The 16,626-nt window shown below is 37.2% G+C and overlaps 3 protein-coding genes across 6 annotated transcripts; 1 reads left to right on the top strand and 2 right to left on the bottom strand.

Moving 5' to 3' along the window:
- Window positions 1-15: 15 nt before the first annotated feature.
- LOC143465580 (proton-coupled folate transporter-like) lies at window positions 16-6,565 on the bottom strand. 3 transcript variants are annotated; one of them, XM_076963952.1, is made up of 13 exons: window positions 6,445-6,565; window positions 4,604-4,701; window positions 4,261-4,529; window positions 3,127-3,227; window positions 2,807-2,968; window positions 2,598-2,723; window positions 2,164-2,501; window positions 1,936-2,073; window positions 1,656-1,828; window positions 1,422-1,584; window positions 1,126-1,209; window positions 707-863; window positions 16-333 (listed from the first exon to the last, which is right to left on the bottom strand). In XM_076963952.1, exons 3-13 carry the CDS (start codon window positions 4,303-4,305, stop codon window positions 243-245), a joined length of 1,578 nt encoding a protein of 525 aa, XP_076820067.1. In that variant the 5' UTR covers window positions 4,306-4,529; window positions 4,604-4,701; window positions 6,445-6,565; the 3' UTR covers window positions 16-242. The 3 variants fall into 3 exon arrangements, with proteins under 3 accessions (XP_076820067.1, XP_076820066.1, XP_076820068.1); XM_076963951.1 differs by lacking the exons at window positions 4,261-4,529; window positions 4,604-4,701; window positions 6,445-6,565 and adding an exon at window positions 3,431-4,241; XM_076963953.1 differs by lacking the exons at window positions 4,261-4,529; window positions 4,604-4,701; window positions 6,445-6,565 and adding an exon at window positions 3,301-3,323.
- A 1,298-nt stretch (window positions 6,566-7,863) lies between these two features.
- On the top strand, window positions 7,864-9,070 carry LOC143466096 (testis-specific serine/threonine-protein kinase 1-like). Its single transcript, XM_076964706.1, has 2 exons — window positions 7,864-8,524; window positions 8,681-9,070. Exons 1-2 carry the CDS (start codon window positions 7,940-7,942, stop codon window positions 9,050-9,052), a joined length of 957 nt encoding a protein of 318 aa, XP_076820821.1. The 5' UTR covers window positions 7,864-7,939; the 3' UTR covers window positions 9,053-9,070.
- Window positions 9,071-9,146: 76 nt separating this feature from the next.
- LOC143466094 (membrane progestin receptor epsilon-like) lies at window positions 9,147-13,287 on the bottom strand. 2 transcript variants are annotated; one of them, XM_076964705.1, is made up of 9 exons: window positions 13,021-13,287; window positions 12,520-12,743; window positions 12,028-12,159; window positions 11,583-11,728; window positions 10,890-11,066; window positions 10,500-10,662; window positions 10,141-10,298; window positions 9,806-9,929; window positions 9,147-9,659 (listed from the first exon to the last, which is right to left on the bottom strand). In XM_076964705.1, exons 2-9 carry the CDS (start codon window positions 12,699-12,701, stop codon window positions 9,509-9,511), a joined length of 1,233 nt encoding a protein of 410 aa, XP_076820820.1. In that variant the 5' UTR covers window positions 12,702-12,743; window positions 13,021-13,287; the 3' UTR covers window positions 9,147-9,508. The 2 variants fall into 2 exon arrangements, with proteins under 2 accessions (XP_076820820.1, XP_076820819.1); XM_076964704.1 differs by lacking the exon at window positions 13,021-13,287 and having other exon boundaries at window positions 12,520-13,014.
- Window positions 13,288-16,626: the final 3,339 nt, after the last annotated feature.

The following is a 16,626-nucleotide window of genomic DNA, read 5'->3' as shown; positions in this document are numbered from 1 at the left end:
ACGACGTGTAATATCTGAGCTGTTGCAGGTTCATTTATTTTAATTGACAAAAAGGTTTTCCCTGATCGAGAATACAATTTACGTAGATGTACAATTTTATTTCGAATAAAATTTTTTGTCGGAGGAAAGCAAACTTATTTCAAAAACGGAACGGACGGATCAGTTGTGCACAATAAAATCGAACTTTAACGCTGTATCTAACAAATTATTGACACTTCGCGCCTGCTTTACATTAATTGCTTTCATGAATGAAGCAATGGCCTATTTTCGTCATCAAGCGTCCGACCAACTCCGAGCAATCTTCTTCTCCTGCGATCACAGACCATCACGAATCTAGAAAACACAGACGCTAATGACGTGAAATCTTCTTGTTCAAATGTAGCGGTCATTAACGTATTATTATTGTGTCGCTGGTTGGCGCAGTTTACCCATTTCGGGTTTTATGTAAACCTCGTATTTCAACCGCTGCATGCACGTTTGCTGTTCATTCTACCATTCTATGTTTTGAGCTCTCGAGGTAATAGTTTCCAATAGAGCACAGATGGGCTTATCTATCAAGTAATGTATGAGCGAGGATACTAGCAGCAGCCTTCAGAGTCAGGACTCAGGTATACCGAAAATATACCTCTCGTAGTATCAATAAATAAACGACCGAAGCAACCTCATCATACAAAATCACAGGTCACAAACTGAAATAGGAACTCACATTATCAATGAGATTGGAACGAGGGCGAAGAGAGAACCATGAAGCCAAACAAAGCCGTGATATATCCCGGCAGTGACCGAGTAAAGCAACAAAAACGAAACCGCGGACAACAAACACGATATGGTGCCAGTGAAAGACAAAAGAGCAAACGCAGCTCCTGTAAAGACAGATGTAAGATCAGAAACAGGTTATCATTCGTCAAAAAAAAATCTTCAAAATAAGTTTTCCCTACGAAACAAAAGTGATACATGTTTAAGTAGTTTTTTGTATGTTATTGTCAATCTTCAATGGGAGAAAAGTGGGGGTGGCTAAGTTTAGCATGGAACCTCATGGGCGGTTGTACATTATCATAGTAAAATTAATACTTTTTCAACGTCACAAATTCAAACTCAAAAAATGGGTTTTCTAATACATGGAACCTTGCTCATTTGCGGATACTAGGCTTGAAATCTGGGCTTCGATGAAAGATTTTCCTGGTGTAACGAATGGACCAAAGGATGCCGCTACAAATAAGGTTGTAGGCAGTAAGATTTTTATTCTTTAAGCCTTATCCATGGTTATGTCACAAACCGGCTAATTATTATGACATAGAACATTGACATAAATGAGGTATACAGTACAAATTAGACAATATAGTAGTATCAAACGCAACATATTGGCAATTACAGTACTTGACTGTACCAATACAATAACTTAAATGTACAAAAATTCATACCCAGAAACACCACTGATAACTGTGTAGCAAAGGACATGATCAAATAACCAATAGCAAGCGAGCTGAGGGCCAATATGATTACGACATGATTTCCAAAGTGAAAAACCCGCTGATAAAGCAACACAATCAATGGTGAAAGCAGAGAGAAGCCAAACCCGAAACCCTACAAATATGAAAAATTTCATGAATAAGCGCCATGTTTCTTTTGAGTAGAAACAAAAACAGCAACTTCACCATTTTAATCCCGATTAGGATTGGGGTGAAGCAGAGGGGTGGTGACAGAAGGAAAATAGTCTGAACCATTGTTGACCCAATTATGACATACATGGTGAAGGCGTAAGCGACAAGATAGAACCACATTCGCCAAACTCTGCCAGGATATCTTCCACCTCCATGCTTGCACCTTTCTGGAGGAAACAACAAAACTTGACAATAAGACACCAAAAACAAATAAGTTATTTGCAATAATTCTACATTTATACATGCTGCTACTTGTAGTAATTGCGGTGTAAACCTGAACGTAATTTGCCATTCTTGGATGTGTCATTGCAGGAACTGTAGCATTTCTCACAGTGGCTGTAATCACTACTGTACACTTTCCAAACTGCCCTTAGTAAATCCGCTGCTGTGTATTTCTCATGGTGCAGCAACCCTACAAAGTTGCAAACTTCTTTTAAAACCACACCAACAATCTTCAAGCCACATTGATCGCTTAACTAAGCCATCTCTGTAGAACACCCACCCCCATTGCCATTCTCTGCACTGTCATGTTGAGAAGTACTGCAAGAACTTGGACACTCTTCTATGCAATTGACATTGTCATTTAAATTGAATGTTCCATGTCTTTTAAGTTTAGTCTGTTCAGGTTGGTCTTGATGAGTTAGACTTGACTGTGTCTTATCTTTCATATCTCGTATTTTTCTTGAGTCCGGCAAGATAGGAATGAGGAGAAACGACAGAAAACTTATCCCTACAATGCCCACAACTGGCTTGAAAAAGCCCTCAGCTTTTACCCAGTAGCCAGTGCTCAATCCACCAATGCCACCACCAATATCAAGCGCTGTTTCCAGGATAACAAATCTGTAAAAAGTTTGAAATATTTTATGTCACTGGTATAATAACATTTATTTCATTCTTTTTACTACCCATGTTTGTGACTACAATTGTGTCAGCTACCTCAATCCGCGCTTGTCCAAGGATGTGATATCGCTCAGGTAGGCGCTGCCTTGCGCTAACAATGCAGCGTAATATCCAGAGATGCCAGCAAGAAAATAGTAAACAAACAGTGTGCTCAGCGACCAACTACGGTTGGAAAAGACAATAAATGAGACATTTACTACAACTAAAGTCAGTTTACTGGAATAAAAATTACCAAGGGTACTCACTTCAAATAGATAGAAGTTGAAAGCAATGCTGCACTGATTGTCATTCCTGCAACTGGAATTGAAAGGATAAGTTTACGGCCCACTCTGTCTCCCCAAGATGTAATCAAAACTGTTGTTAGGCTGGCAGGAATTGTCAAAGTCACGTTGAACAGAAGAGTCCAACTGAGGTAACACATTCACAGCACAGAGAATATTAAAGTATTTTTAAGAAACAGTGCAACTAAAAAGTTTATGACCAAAGATCTAATACTGCAGAACCTTTCAACATTAAGTTGAACATACCTCAGACCTGTTAAAAGTTGTTAAACTAAATCCCTTACCTTGATACTTCTTGCTGGACAAGAACGTCAGTTGGAGAAGTCTTGTTCTGTCCGCACCCTCCTGTCGCTGACTTTGTGGTGTTATGTGCCTCAGCAACTTTCTGTCAAAACAGTATCAAATAACAATATCTTTCAGTTATTCATCGCTTCTTTCTATCTTTTTTGTCAACTTACCAGTGACCAACACAGCAGCTATTAGGTGTATTAGGACTGGATAGGACACATATCAGGTATTTTACGACAAAAACAAATTCGCAAAACGGTTATATAATATGTTTATAATGAAAGGGAAACAAAATCATACCCTATATATGTATTCGCTTTTCAAAGCATTGAGAGTTAACGCAGCAATTGATTGCAAAGTAATAATGACATAAATAAGAAAACTTCGTTTTTGATGAGATTTGTTCATGTTAGCAAACTATACCGACTACTGTTTATACTTGGTCAAACTTACAAAAAATTGAAAATTGTAATGTATTTTGTTTCTAGAGATTGGCTACACATTGACACATTTCATCTTATAATTCTATTAAATAATGCATTATCAACATTTCTATCTCCAACAAAAATCCTGTCACATCTTGCATTGCTTTTACTTCTCATTTAACTCTACATTTTACCGCCAAATTGCTCCAATTGCTACCAGCTCTCAACAGAGGAAATAAATTAATAAAAACGTGACTTCCTGACAAGAAGTTTCATGGCATCAGCTTACAAGCTATCCATAGAAAATATTGACATTTTGTCGAAACTGAACAAGACACAGACATATATGTTATACAGTTAAAAGAAATTGAAGAGAGCATACAATGGAAGTGAACATTACTGGAAAAGTAGATATAATATTATTTAATAAGTTTACAGTAGTCTACAACATGCATATAATCATATATATATAATATATACAGCGTATATTTATCCAGTAATTGCATAGGTGGTATGGAGCATTCAGAAGAGGCACACCTAACATTTCTATTACTTGTAAAATCTACTTCTCTTAAAAAGAAAGCATCCTTACACAACTTATTTTCATAACCAAAAATAACATTTGCATTCTGCAGATTCAGAAGTTAAATGTAACGAAAGCTAAAAAAGCACAAAATAAACAAGACACTAATTCTTCTTGCATACCAATTCTTCTTGTGTCAAAAGACGTTGATTTGTGAGACGTTGCATATGAGTATAAGCTCATCAAAAGTACTCGACCAGATGCTGGAGCCAGCTCTTCATCTCCTCGTCCGGAACTCTGAGACTTTGAGCAGTGAAGATGAATCGATCATTGATGATGATTGATGAGTTGTCAACATCCGCCTAGAGAGTTCTCTTACTCTTGCAAATGGAGTTACTCTTTGGTTTCCAGGGAACACCACGTGGAGATTATTGACTTGTACCCCATAACACTAATTAAAGAGGTTCAATCAACGAAAGACAAGATTTGGAGTCGCCTTTCCGTTTACAATAAAAGTTACAAAACCTGTAAGTAGTTGTGGTTGTTAGGTGACATCTGTGCAGTAGACCTGAAGGATTTGCATACTTGATCTCTTGACCCACAGTCATTCTACTATGTCCAACCTAGAACAAAAGGCAAATTAAGAAACATCCCTGGCACTGTCTGCAGTCATAAATTTTAAAACTCCATTTAAATGATTCTTAACAAGTTGCGACTTGTGCAATGAATGTCAATTTTACAAAGCAAACATGAAAAATTTTTCTGCCACTTTTGAACATTACATGTAACAATAGTGTCTACCCAGAAACCACATTGGCACGCACAAAAAAATTTATCAATGGGTCGAATGTTTCCCTGCACATACGATTTATATGACAAAACAATTATTTTGCTGGTAAATTGCATTGTTTAAGACAAGTGGTTGCGATTAGGGAAAATTATACAGCAACAGACAGTTAAATTTCATTGACATTGTGACTTAATAAAGTTTCATTACAAGTTTCAATAACAAATAAAACAAACTTACATAACATATATAAGGTTAGTATGGCAAAATAAACAGTCAACGTTAACTGTTTAACGCAAGAAAATGCATTCAAAATGTGCTATTTTTACCTACACTAAATCGGTATCTGCTATCTATACTATCTGCCAGAATTTAGTCTTTACTATCTTGTTCACAGCAGCATGGAAATAAATATAAAAAATTAAGAATTATCAGGAGGTGTCTTCCATAGTGGAAAGGGCGGCAAATACACGTAGGAGTTTTATCAACATGCATGAATACATAAGTAGTGTTAAATTTTACGCCTAAGTTTGCCCATTTACCCCATTCTTGTAATACTCAAACAAGGCAAAGTTAGTTGTTTGAAAGTATATATCAGATAAACCAAGAACTTAAATCCTTTTTCATTACTGCAGTCATTATAAGCACTAAACAACTGCCATACATTTTAGTCTGGTGCGTGCTAAAAAACTATCTAGCATTAATTGAGACTTAAAAGCGCTCCACACCTATCGAGGAACTTATACATATCACTGTATCAAGTTGTGTGTAGTTCATAGTTCAGTTTAACAGTTTGGAAAGTGTTGGGGAAATTTTAACCTGCAGACTAATTTGTTACGAGTTGATTCTACTTGTTGCACGGGAAATTTGTTATGAAAAACAGGAAATTTTGCAATCTGGTCAGTTTGACAATTTTTCGATGTTAACACCAGACAATGAAAGGACAACAGTTACCGCGCACAAATCACAATACGGTACAGGTACTATATGCCTATCCATTTTTGGTATTTGTCAGGATACATTGTGACAACCAAACCACGTGACTCTGTGTCACGTCATAGCCTACGTGCAGAAAAACATCTGCATCAGAAATGATAATGTGAAGACCTTGATTGAACTGGTTCGGAAATTGGAAAACAAATACGTCAGAGGTCAAACTTGGCCAGGATGATGCAACTTTTGAAGAAAAACAACGAACGGACAAAAAAGATTTATGCTAAAAAAGGGGATGGTTTGGTTGCGAGTCTAAGAGAGTTGATGGGGATACAGTAAAACGAGTGCATTAAAACGTGATTACCTGAATTACATTTGTTGGGCGACTGAAGGCTATAATAAAAGTGTATTCTGTTGCTGCTGGGGTATTCATTATTTTTGCAGGCGATTTATCAATAGGTAAATGTACGTTAAATAACATTTACGTATTGATGTAAACCGAAAAATCAAACTTCACGGTCAGAAGTGAGAGGGACTCGTATGCCAACCAAGACGATAGCTAAGTCAAATACAGCTATCCATTGTGACGAAACCTAAAGCGTCATAACATTTCTAAGACTGCAAATGCATGTAAGTCTTTGTATACCTGGCCCACTTGCTCTTTGCTCACATAACGCATAACGTGGTTCCTTGTTAAGTCTGTAGGCCTGCGCAGACAGATCTGCTTTATGTGCAGATTGCAGTCAGCAATGTATGTCAACAAAAATTTCCCACTCAGTTGCAATAGTTTTGGAAATACCCAAATTCGATTTAACTGTTACAGCTATTTTCCAAAACCAGTGTTTCCAAAGAGATAAAATCATTTACGCAAAAACCAAAATAAAAAGCGGTTAAGAGTTTAAGACTGCGGTTACAAACCCCAGTTTGCTCTTGTAGGTATTCTGCAACCTTACTCATTCGACGAACAAACACCAAAACGAAAAGAAACGAAACAAATCAAAAAACATTTCTGAACAAATTGTGATAATATTGTGATTATAACCAAAACTAATATACAGATTATGTGAGATTTCAATTCTAGTACTTGTATGTCGTTTTAGCTAAGAGTAACACGAGCCACAATCACTTCCTGTACCATTGTTGTGACGTAATACTTTCGCCTTTTTCGTATGCGTTCAGTTTATCGAAAATAAGTTTGTTAGCGTATGGCAGTACGAATTAACAAGTCTGGGAATAATCAGCAATCAGCAAATTAATGCAGTTGAAAATAGCTAAGCCACAATGCTATTACATTAACTGTTAAATGAAATACTGTTGATGTGCCAATGTTCTGTCAATTTGTAATCGTACAACGAAGAATCAATATAGCCAGTTTATACAATCAACAATTTGTGCAAACTATTGAACAGTACAATTTAAGACAAGCTCAGTGTCAGGTCAGACAACTCTGCTTGTCGGCTTCACAAGACAATCAGCTTTTAGCTGAACAGACGAGTCTAGGATTGATTAAGCAAACAACGGCCTTGAGACTCATTATATCGAAGACAATAAACATTCAGACAATCAAAGATTGTATTGGAGTGACTGGTACAGTCAAGTTCAACAACAATAACCAATCATTCCATTACAAAATAAATCAGTATTTATTCTTTCACAGCATCGGAAAAATATGGTTTTCGAATAACTTATTGAAGCTTTAACACAAATAGGCAATAACTCTTTGCTTCCTGAGCAGCAGCTACCAAGCTGAGGGAGATCTATCTCATTTTTTATCTGGCATTGATATTTTTTTGTCCATTAAAATTTGAACTTTTTATGACAACCAGTGAAAAAGAAAAAAAGCATTGTCAATATCTTGTCTAAGTTCATTGCACGGTAGCGTAACGCCGCCGAGCATCAAACTCGGATTTTACAGTTAGGATAATTGCTAGTCTGGCGCTCTAGTTTCACTTAATTGGCATAATAAATTTATTGCCCTAATTGTGGCAACGTGTAATTTATTATGACGCAATAAAGAGTGAATATTGCAAGTAATTTGCCTACAAATAATAGCAAATATGCCCAGCATGTTATGAGAAAAGCTGATTTCCCAAATAACTGCTGTGTTTTTACTAAACTACCGGTGTTTCAAATACGAATGGATGTTGCACAAGCTAATGACGTTGTTCCGCAGCGAAACGGCTTTGCTTCAGAAGAAAGGTTATGTTTTAGGTTCAGACTTAGGCCAGGGTAGCTATGCCACTGTTAAAAGCGCGATCTGGCAGCGTCCCGGCGCTCCGAAGGGCATCAAAGTCGCCCTGAAGATCATAAACGACCCGGATATGCCTCAAGATTTTAAAGAAAAATTCCTTCCTCGAGAAATTAAAATCGTTCAAATTTTAAATCATCCAAATGTCATCAAGACAATGGAAATATTCAACGGGTGCAAGAAGACCTATCTTGCGTTGGAATTCGCTGGTCACGGCGATATGTTGTCCTATATACAGCTTCGGGGCGCGTTAAAAGAACAAGAGTCGGCATGCTTCTTCAAGCAAATCGCTCAGGGACTGTCCTATCTCCATGAACGTAACATAGTGCATAGAGACCTGAAGTGTGAAAATATCCTGTTAAATAGTAAAAATCGGATAAAACTTGCCGATTTTGGATTTGCCCGACAGATGTCCAAGCAAGATTTAAGCAAGACTTATTGCGGAAGTGCTGCGTACGCAGCTCCAGAAATACTTCAGGTTCGGGAGCAAAACACTATCAGGCATTTCCATGCATAAGAACATTAAGTTAGCCTATTGAACTTATAAAAAAACAGGCCGAACTGTTTCCAACTTTTTTAAAACCTAGTTTTCGTTCGTAGGTACAGTATAATCCATGTCAATTCTTACACGCAGGGCATACCTTACCACGGAGCCAAGGCTGATATTTGGAGCACTGGAGTGATACTGTTTGTCATGAATTGTGCGCTCATGCCATTCCGCGACGGGAATATGCGTTCGCTAATTATGGATCAACGCATGCCGTTGCGTCTCACACCCAACTTAGAACAGAGACTAAGTTTGCCGGCAAAATCACTCATGCAAGGCATACTTACTTATGACCTCAAAAAGCGCTTGAATATGAGGCAAATTCTTGCTCATGAGTGGATTCACATAAATAGACCCGCAGCTAACCGTGCTGGGTCAGATAGTGCAATTGTGAAAAGCGGGAACTCAAGTGGCCTTGAAACCACCCAACGTACTGTTTCGGAATCTGTTGCAACTTGAATAAAATTGGAATTACAACTTTGTATATCGTTTTATTGAACATGTGAAAAAGTGTTTGTTTTTAAATCTCTTTATTATTATAAAGTTTTTCGAAACGGTCGACTAGCTTGTAAAATTTTGTGTAGGCTATCTTCATTCACTAAACGAACTACTGTAATTTTCAATGACTTAAAAGTTTAACCAAACTCTTGTACACGAGTCTCATAAAAGTTGATAAATGTCGTGAAAAATATCATTTTTGATTTCCATCTTTTTATTTGCGTATTAACTTCCTTAATTATATGAGCAACCAAAAAAGACAATTACAAAAAAATGCATAAAGTAAAAAAAATTAGATGCAAGTAAACATTTTAAACGATTGTATTGATCTCATGCACAGAAACAGTTATTCCAAAATTACAATAAAGCGTATGCTTGCTACCAAATTATGTTGCCTAATCTCTTTGTATGTTTCAACTAGTGGCAACTCTGTTTTCGATTTTCGTGCACTAGAGGAGCTAAACGTATTGCCATTTTGCAGCTAATAATCAGCACAGCTAACACGATCAGGACCATGGGCACAATCGTTGTCCATTCGTTTATACCAAATTGGTCTTCATCTAAATCCCTGAACACATAGCACAGTATTAAACAGTAGGCTGACAGGTAGCTGCTTTAAAAGTGTCCCACAACAGTGTTTCAGTTATTTTCTCTGCATTAGTCCAATGTGCAAGTAAACTGGGGTATTGAGCTAAGCTTTCTTTCATAGCTTACCCGGCCTCTATGAGCGCTAGAGCGTGACGAAGCGAGTCTTCCGCCATCAAGTGTTCGCAATACATGCCAAGAGCTGTAAAAATGTGGAACCACTGATGGGAGTTGCCAACAATGTCGAAATGTCCTGAATATTCAAAGCACAAAATTATTTATCAGTCAAAGGCAATGATGCGTTAATCGCAAAGATATCTTAATAAATTTATGTTTGAAAATAACATGCAATTAAAAACTAGGCTACGTTTTGTGATTATTGAACACAACCTGAGTTATAAATTGATTTTAAAGATTAAGCAAAAGTATCTTTATATTAAGCAAAATTGCAAGAAAGCTTTTGCCTGGTTTCCATTTTTCCGGAAATCTGAATGCAACGAAAGCAACTGCAACAAGGTAGGAAAAAATATGGAAAAAGAACCAGTACGCGGGATCTTCGCCGAGTTGGCAGGTTGTAGTTTGACTAGGCGCCAGTCGAACATGATGTCGTAACATCGAGAACCTGAAGTAAACGAAGAGAGAATGATGATATTTTAAACATTCTAAAAAGTACCGAACAGCTTGGCTAGGCTAGGCTTAGCTAGGACTACAAAGTCACAGTTTGTGACTTCTTAACTTATTCTGACTTTTTTACCTCTTAAAAAAACACTTTTAGTATGATACCATACACTTTGTATTTTCACCTTTTTGTAACTTTGTTTACCTCACAGCACAAGGAAAAGTGCAAACAACGTGAGAAAGTACTCCGGGCATGAAACGCATCAAATACTTGGCTCGACAATTGGGAAATCTCGACTGGCAGGACACGTAAGTGGAGACCATGACCATGAAAAGTATCACGTACGGATACGGCAAAGGCATGTGTTCTATAGCATCAATGGTAGCAACATGAAATCTGGCTTTATTTGATTAGCACACATTTTTGGCCTACAAAGCTACAGTCTTAGTGCGCAGTGTCACTTCGGTAACTTTTAGGGTTACCAAACCTCATAATGGAACTAATGGCTTTTATGGTAGCCTATATTGCAAAATATTTCCCTGCATAGCTTACTAAAATAAACTTGCATTTAAAAGGTCGATTGTCTTTCCGTACCTGTGTCAAGCACGAAACACCCATAAGAGCAAATATAAAAGTGGATGCAAATGGCGGAAGAAAGACCAAAAACAAAAATGCCGCCATAATCGAGACAGAAGCAAAATTCCTGCGCCATTGCGGAGTGGCAATTGAAAAGATGAGCACTTGCACTAAGCAAGAAGATGAAACAGCATCCTGTATGTGATAAATATACGAGTTAGTTTTCTCAAGCTTAAAGTAACTTGATTGCGGGGCACGTGACAAATTTTCAGCGAAAAACTCATAAATGTTTTTATTTTTAAGGAATAGTTTCAAGTGCTTTAAAGCTAGTCGTCAAAATACGAAACACCAATTTAATTTTTCTTTGATTGCAAACGTGTATACAACTTGCAAAAATATTTGGATAAAGGAAGCAATGCCGTAAAATGAAAACGTTTTTCGGCCGAAATAATCACACCTTCCGCCTGACACGAGGCCCGTGGAAACTGCAACATCACAACGTTTGTCCGTTATTATTTAGTAATTGCTTTGATATAAGTGATATAATGAAAGAATTGGTTAAAGCACTTTAGCGCCACCAGCCCACCATTACTACCAGCATAATACTGTGGCACATAGCGCGGCAAAAACCGAAAAATGATTAATTCAAGTAGCCTACTTGCATTAAAGCACTTTAGATTAATTAGAACAGTCAATGGAATGTTCACCTACCAAAAGAGTAAATCCAAAATGGATAAGTTATCATTGCCGTCGGGTTTTCAAATGAAGAGAAAATGTTCTGTAGTCGCCATAGCAACAGAAGGCACGGTATGAAGTGTGTCCACACGTTCAGAGTCTCGTTGGATGGATAGAAAGCACTGTTTGAAAAATAATAATCATGCTTTTGTTTGTTCCAGGCTTGACTTGTCAAACATGCTGTCGCTTTACTCCGAAATTGTCAAGTACGTCAATCAACGATAAAGTAGCGAACTCATCAGATTCTACACGATGCCGCCTTATGACAATTAGTGCAAGCAAGTCCGCATTTGCAGATATTAAGGCAAGTGGTTCAAGAAATATAAATGTACACAAAACATACATTCACAGATAATAATAGTCCGTCCAATCGAGTAATATATTAGGCTACTTTTACAGCAAGTTCCGTATCAAAAGATACCTTTTTAAGCAGTAGACAATTGACGACGGATTAGGTCTGTATCCGTGCCAGATGTAAATTTCAATGACGTCTTTCGGAACTTCCCAACAAGGTTTCAGACCAAACGAACGTAGCCAGGTGTCGTACTTATTGCTACAAAACGAAATCCTTTGTATAACCGCGGTGTAATGAGGTTATGCCAACATGCTGCCCCAGATGAAAATAGAACACTTTTTGACTGCCGTACTTTACCAAACAAAATAGTTTATCGGTACTTCCATTTTAGAAACAGACAAAAGTATCTACGTAAGAAGTTTCTGTCGTAAGTATAGTCTTCACTCGTACATTGACCCCAATTATTGCCTAATATTAGCCGTGCAGGCTACACAAACCTTATCATGGCAAAAGACAAACAATAATTTTGATTGACGGGGTTATCAGTCGGCTGTCGGCAATGGCAATAAACACGACCGCGGTTGCCCTCGATTTCGCTAAAGACAAAACTACACTTACTTGTACGCGGCGCTTAGTTGTTGTCCAATTTTCGATTGACGACGCGGCTTGACCCCTTGTGTTGAGCAGATGTCGTCTTCCGAGATGACAGACAAGGTATGATTTTCATCGTCCCTGACCAAGTTACCGTTAGTTGCCCCATTTTCACCTCTTCTCATCTTGTTAGTGGCGCTTGTTTGCATTTACTTGACGCGGACTTTGCTTTAACTCAGCAAATGAAGACGCTTAATTACGTTATATGCGATTGTTATTCACTTATTTAGATGAGCAATGTCCGCTTTTCCAAAGTTGATTAGTTTTATGTTTTAAGCGAATTGTTTCCGACCTATGCTGTCAAATTAACTTAATTTTATTATAATTACCTTTTTGATATACTAAAATATGTTTTTTCCTACTCTATCGATCAATTATTTTTTAGGCTTTAACTTTGATTGCTTGGTTCGTCTGTCTATGTCGCAACGATGCTAAGACTAATCAGACGCAAAACTAGTTAAAGATTACCTTCTGAATCCGACAAACAATTTTCGAAAAGCAGTTTTTTTTTCAAAGAAAACAAATAAACCCTCACAGCGGAGACACCACAATACGGATCGTCGATGTACAGAAAGGCATATCGGCAGACCTGACAGACAGTTGCAGGTGACAGCATTAAATTGTGAATAATGAGACGTCGCAATCCATCGACATCTTAACACTGTTGATAGCTAAAATTTCTGACAAAAAAATACACAAGCCAGTTAATTTGATAGGTTCTAATTATAACTTTAGTTGAAGCTTTTACCATTTACATACTACAAAGTGTTTGCATGAATTGCAAGTGTTAAAATTGCAATTGCTAGGTTACAACGTGCTGAATTAGCCCACTTAGGAACAATTATGACGCATGGTTGTGATGTCATAATCATGCATACTTAACTAATACGGTGATAATAAAAAAATAAAACATATAGAATTACGAAGTTACAAAATAAAGTACATAACAACATTTCAAAGGAAAAATATAAACTTTGTGTTGCAAGCTAACTCTAACCAAGCGAAAAACTCAGATTAAATGAAGAAATGTAGTTAAACTATAAGAAATAGTTTTAAGAAGGAACGAACTATGTAAACTCAAGTTTGCTGAACGAAGTAAATGTGTGCATCCAATACAAATCAGAGCAGAACTGGTGCAACAAAATTTTGATAAACTGCTTTTCAACATTACTGATGTCAAAAAAGAGCGGTAGGCTACAAGTAGTCTACGCGTAAATGTAAACTTTTTTAAATTCGTCAGTTAACTCTAAACAAAGTTTGTCATTAAGCAGAAAACAGTTAAGTAAACATTTGTTAATTGTGTCAATATTCTATAGCGCCTACTTAAAACCCCTTTGGATTTAGGCCATCTTCCAATTTGCCGACGTAGGCTACGTGCCTTACTGTATAATACAACACCCGCGTATTGGCGTTGCAACACGACGCAAAGTTGCAAACAATGGTCAAATAGGCGGTTGCAATTTGTTTTTCATGCACCAATAAATTCTTTAAGGGGTTCTAATCAACGCAGTCTGCAAACGTGAATGCAGAATATTAGGAAACAAGGGGCGCTATAATGCATCGTCTTAAATGCTTTCAGTTGGTTTGGTGTTGCGCCAAGATAAAAAGTGTCGCTTGGCGTTAAGATTTGGTCAATCAACGCGCAATTAGACATTGTGTCCTGTTGTTCATTTATTAGCCTATCTGTCCAACAAAGCGGTACTCCTAAGTCCTAAGGTGTTTTTGGGAACCCAAACGATCTCTCACATTTTTCCAACGGTCTCTCAAAATTTATATTTAGTTATATTTAGCCTATACGGCTCCTCAAAGGCGACGGTCTCTTAAAATTTCATATCGGTCTCGGAATTCATGTGTTAAAAGAAACTGCATTGTCCTGCACATGTCCTGGGTTATATGCAAAACTATATTTTAGGGGTTTGAAAGCTAGTTCTTACCTGTCAGCAAAAAATTAGAGTTGCCCTACGTTAAAAGCAATTAAATAATTCAGGGTTCGACTTAGTAGCCTACATTAAAGTCTGTTACTGTCAGCCAAGTGACTTTGTTAAACGTCTCCTACGGGAGACTTTTATAGTTATACGTATTCTAATGCATTTCTAATTCAGATACAACATTTCCATTCTTAGCTACAACAGGAAAAAAATTCTGGTCCTATTTGGGTCATAAAAATGCAAATTGCACCGTTTATAATATTCAGTGTTACAAAAAAAAAGTAACCTAATAGTAATGACACGTTTGCATTATAATGTCGATAGTTTATACGGCATAGATAAAACATCCAAGTAAGGCTAATTGGCATGTGCTATAGGGGAGTGTTTTAGTATAAAAGTAAACAGTGTTGTAACTATCATGTACCTGAATGTAACGTAGGCTACTACCTCGGAAAATCCTCACCAAGAAAACCTTCCTCTTACGCCAATGGTGACGATGTCCTGCTGTGAAATATCCAACATCTTATCTTCTGTTAGTAGAGTGGCCGTGGCTGGCGTAAAACCAGGGATTGAGGTTAATCTTATATCACAGCGTGAAGCCTTAGCGTGGCCAGCTGTTACTGTTAGTTGCTGCTTATTCATGCAAATAAAGACCAACTTGCTGCCGTCATTTGCCTGATTGAAAAGTGTGCCAAGTACTGACTACTGAGGTTGGCTGTTGATGTGAAGTTTTACCAGGAATATGTGCTGATAGCACACAGCTACCTACTATGTGTGGATGAGGTCTAAATTTGAGAGAGAAAGGATGCTCCAACAGGGAATTGAGTTGCCTAATAATTTTATCGGCAAATTGTGTTGCTTCAGGCAGGCAGGCAGTTAGCATACTGTATAGGCAACAAGAAACGATGCATAGAAATTTAAATTTCCTTAATTGAAGTAGTAGCCTATAAAGTTTGACTTTAGTGGTTGGTTTAGAGCTGCGCTAATTTGTTGCTCGAAGTCGAAACCAAATTAAAATGTAAAGGCTCTGATGAATGCAAAACTTGTTTACTGAAAGTTAGAAATCTAAGAAACTTAGAAATATTTACAGTTTTAACTAAGTCCGTGTCCATTTAATTTGTCCGTGAGAATGTGTTTTATTGTGCTATTACTACAACGGTTAGCATTCTAACTTACTATCGGCGAACAATAGCTAGTTAATAGGTATAATTAGTTAACGGCGAAAAATAGTTACTAGTTAATTAATGACGAAAAATAAACAATTCATTAGAATACAAAAAAAGGAAACTAGGAAAATAGGAAAATTTTCAATCTTTCTAGAGAACGTTGTTTCACAGTCTCGGCGATATTTAGCGTAAATTGGTGATATCCAGATATCGATCACTGACAATTTTTAATCATTTTTATTTTTCAAAAAAGCGGTTAGAATTTGCTTCAAAAATCTTTTGTAAATACATTTATTTGTTTTATTAACTTATTAATGATGCTAGTTTACCCTACCCATTACAATTTATTTTCGTTATCAGTCGTTATAAAAATAAAAAATGGTATTTTTGAGATTTTGTAAATTATTATTTGCATTTTCCGAGATTCCTCAGACGCCTCGCTTAATTCATTCCGTAAACTATTGTTGTCCTTAGAGTCCGTGTGAGGGTTGTTCATGTGTGAAGAACTTTCCGCTCCGTCTTAGGCCTAGGTAGCCTAAGGCTTGCAGTAAATCAACTGGTAACTGTGACTAGTACAACAACTTTCACCTTTTGTTATTCATTGGAAATAACGCTCCAACTACTTATTTTTCCGGTGAAAAAGGCTTTTTGTAATTAAGTTAGTCCCAATTTGAAAGGTTGCGCGCGGATGACAATTAATAAACTCTGCAGCCTGCTGCTGAGTTAGCTTATTTGGTTGTTTGACTTGAACGAAGTCAGATTTGGAATGCAGATTGTCAGTTTGTTTGTCATTGGTCAAAATAATGAGAGAGAGAGAGTTTATTTCACCATTTAAAACAAAACTAAAAAGGATCGTAACATGATTGATAGGTGTGGGGCAGCGGAAAGACCTCACGGTCATCTAGGTCGTCTGCCCCAGTGTTCTTCAGCATTCTTGAACTGTCTGTCCAACCTTCTCTTTGTCTACAGAAGACGCACGA

The sequence above is a fragment of the Clavelina lepadiformis genome, chromosome 7, assembly GCF_947623445.1.
Source record: "Clavelina lepadiformis chromosome 7, kaClaLepa1.1, whole genome shotgun sequence".
NCBI classification, from domain to species: Eukaryota; Metazoa; Chordata; class Ascidiacea; order Aplousobranchia; family Clavelinidae; genus Clavelina; species Clavelina lepadiformis.
This window is presented reverse-complemented; position numbering and strand designations above follow the sequence as displayed.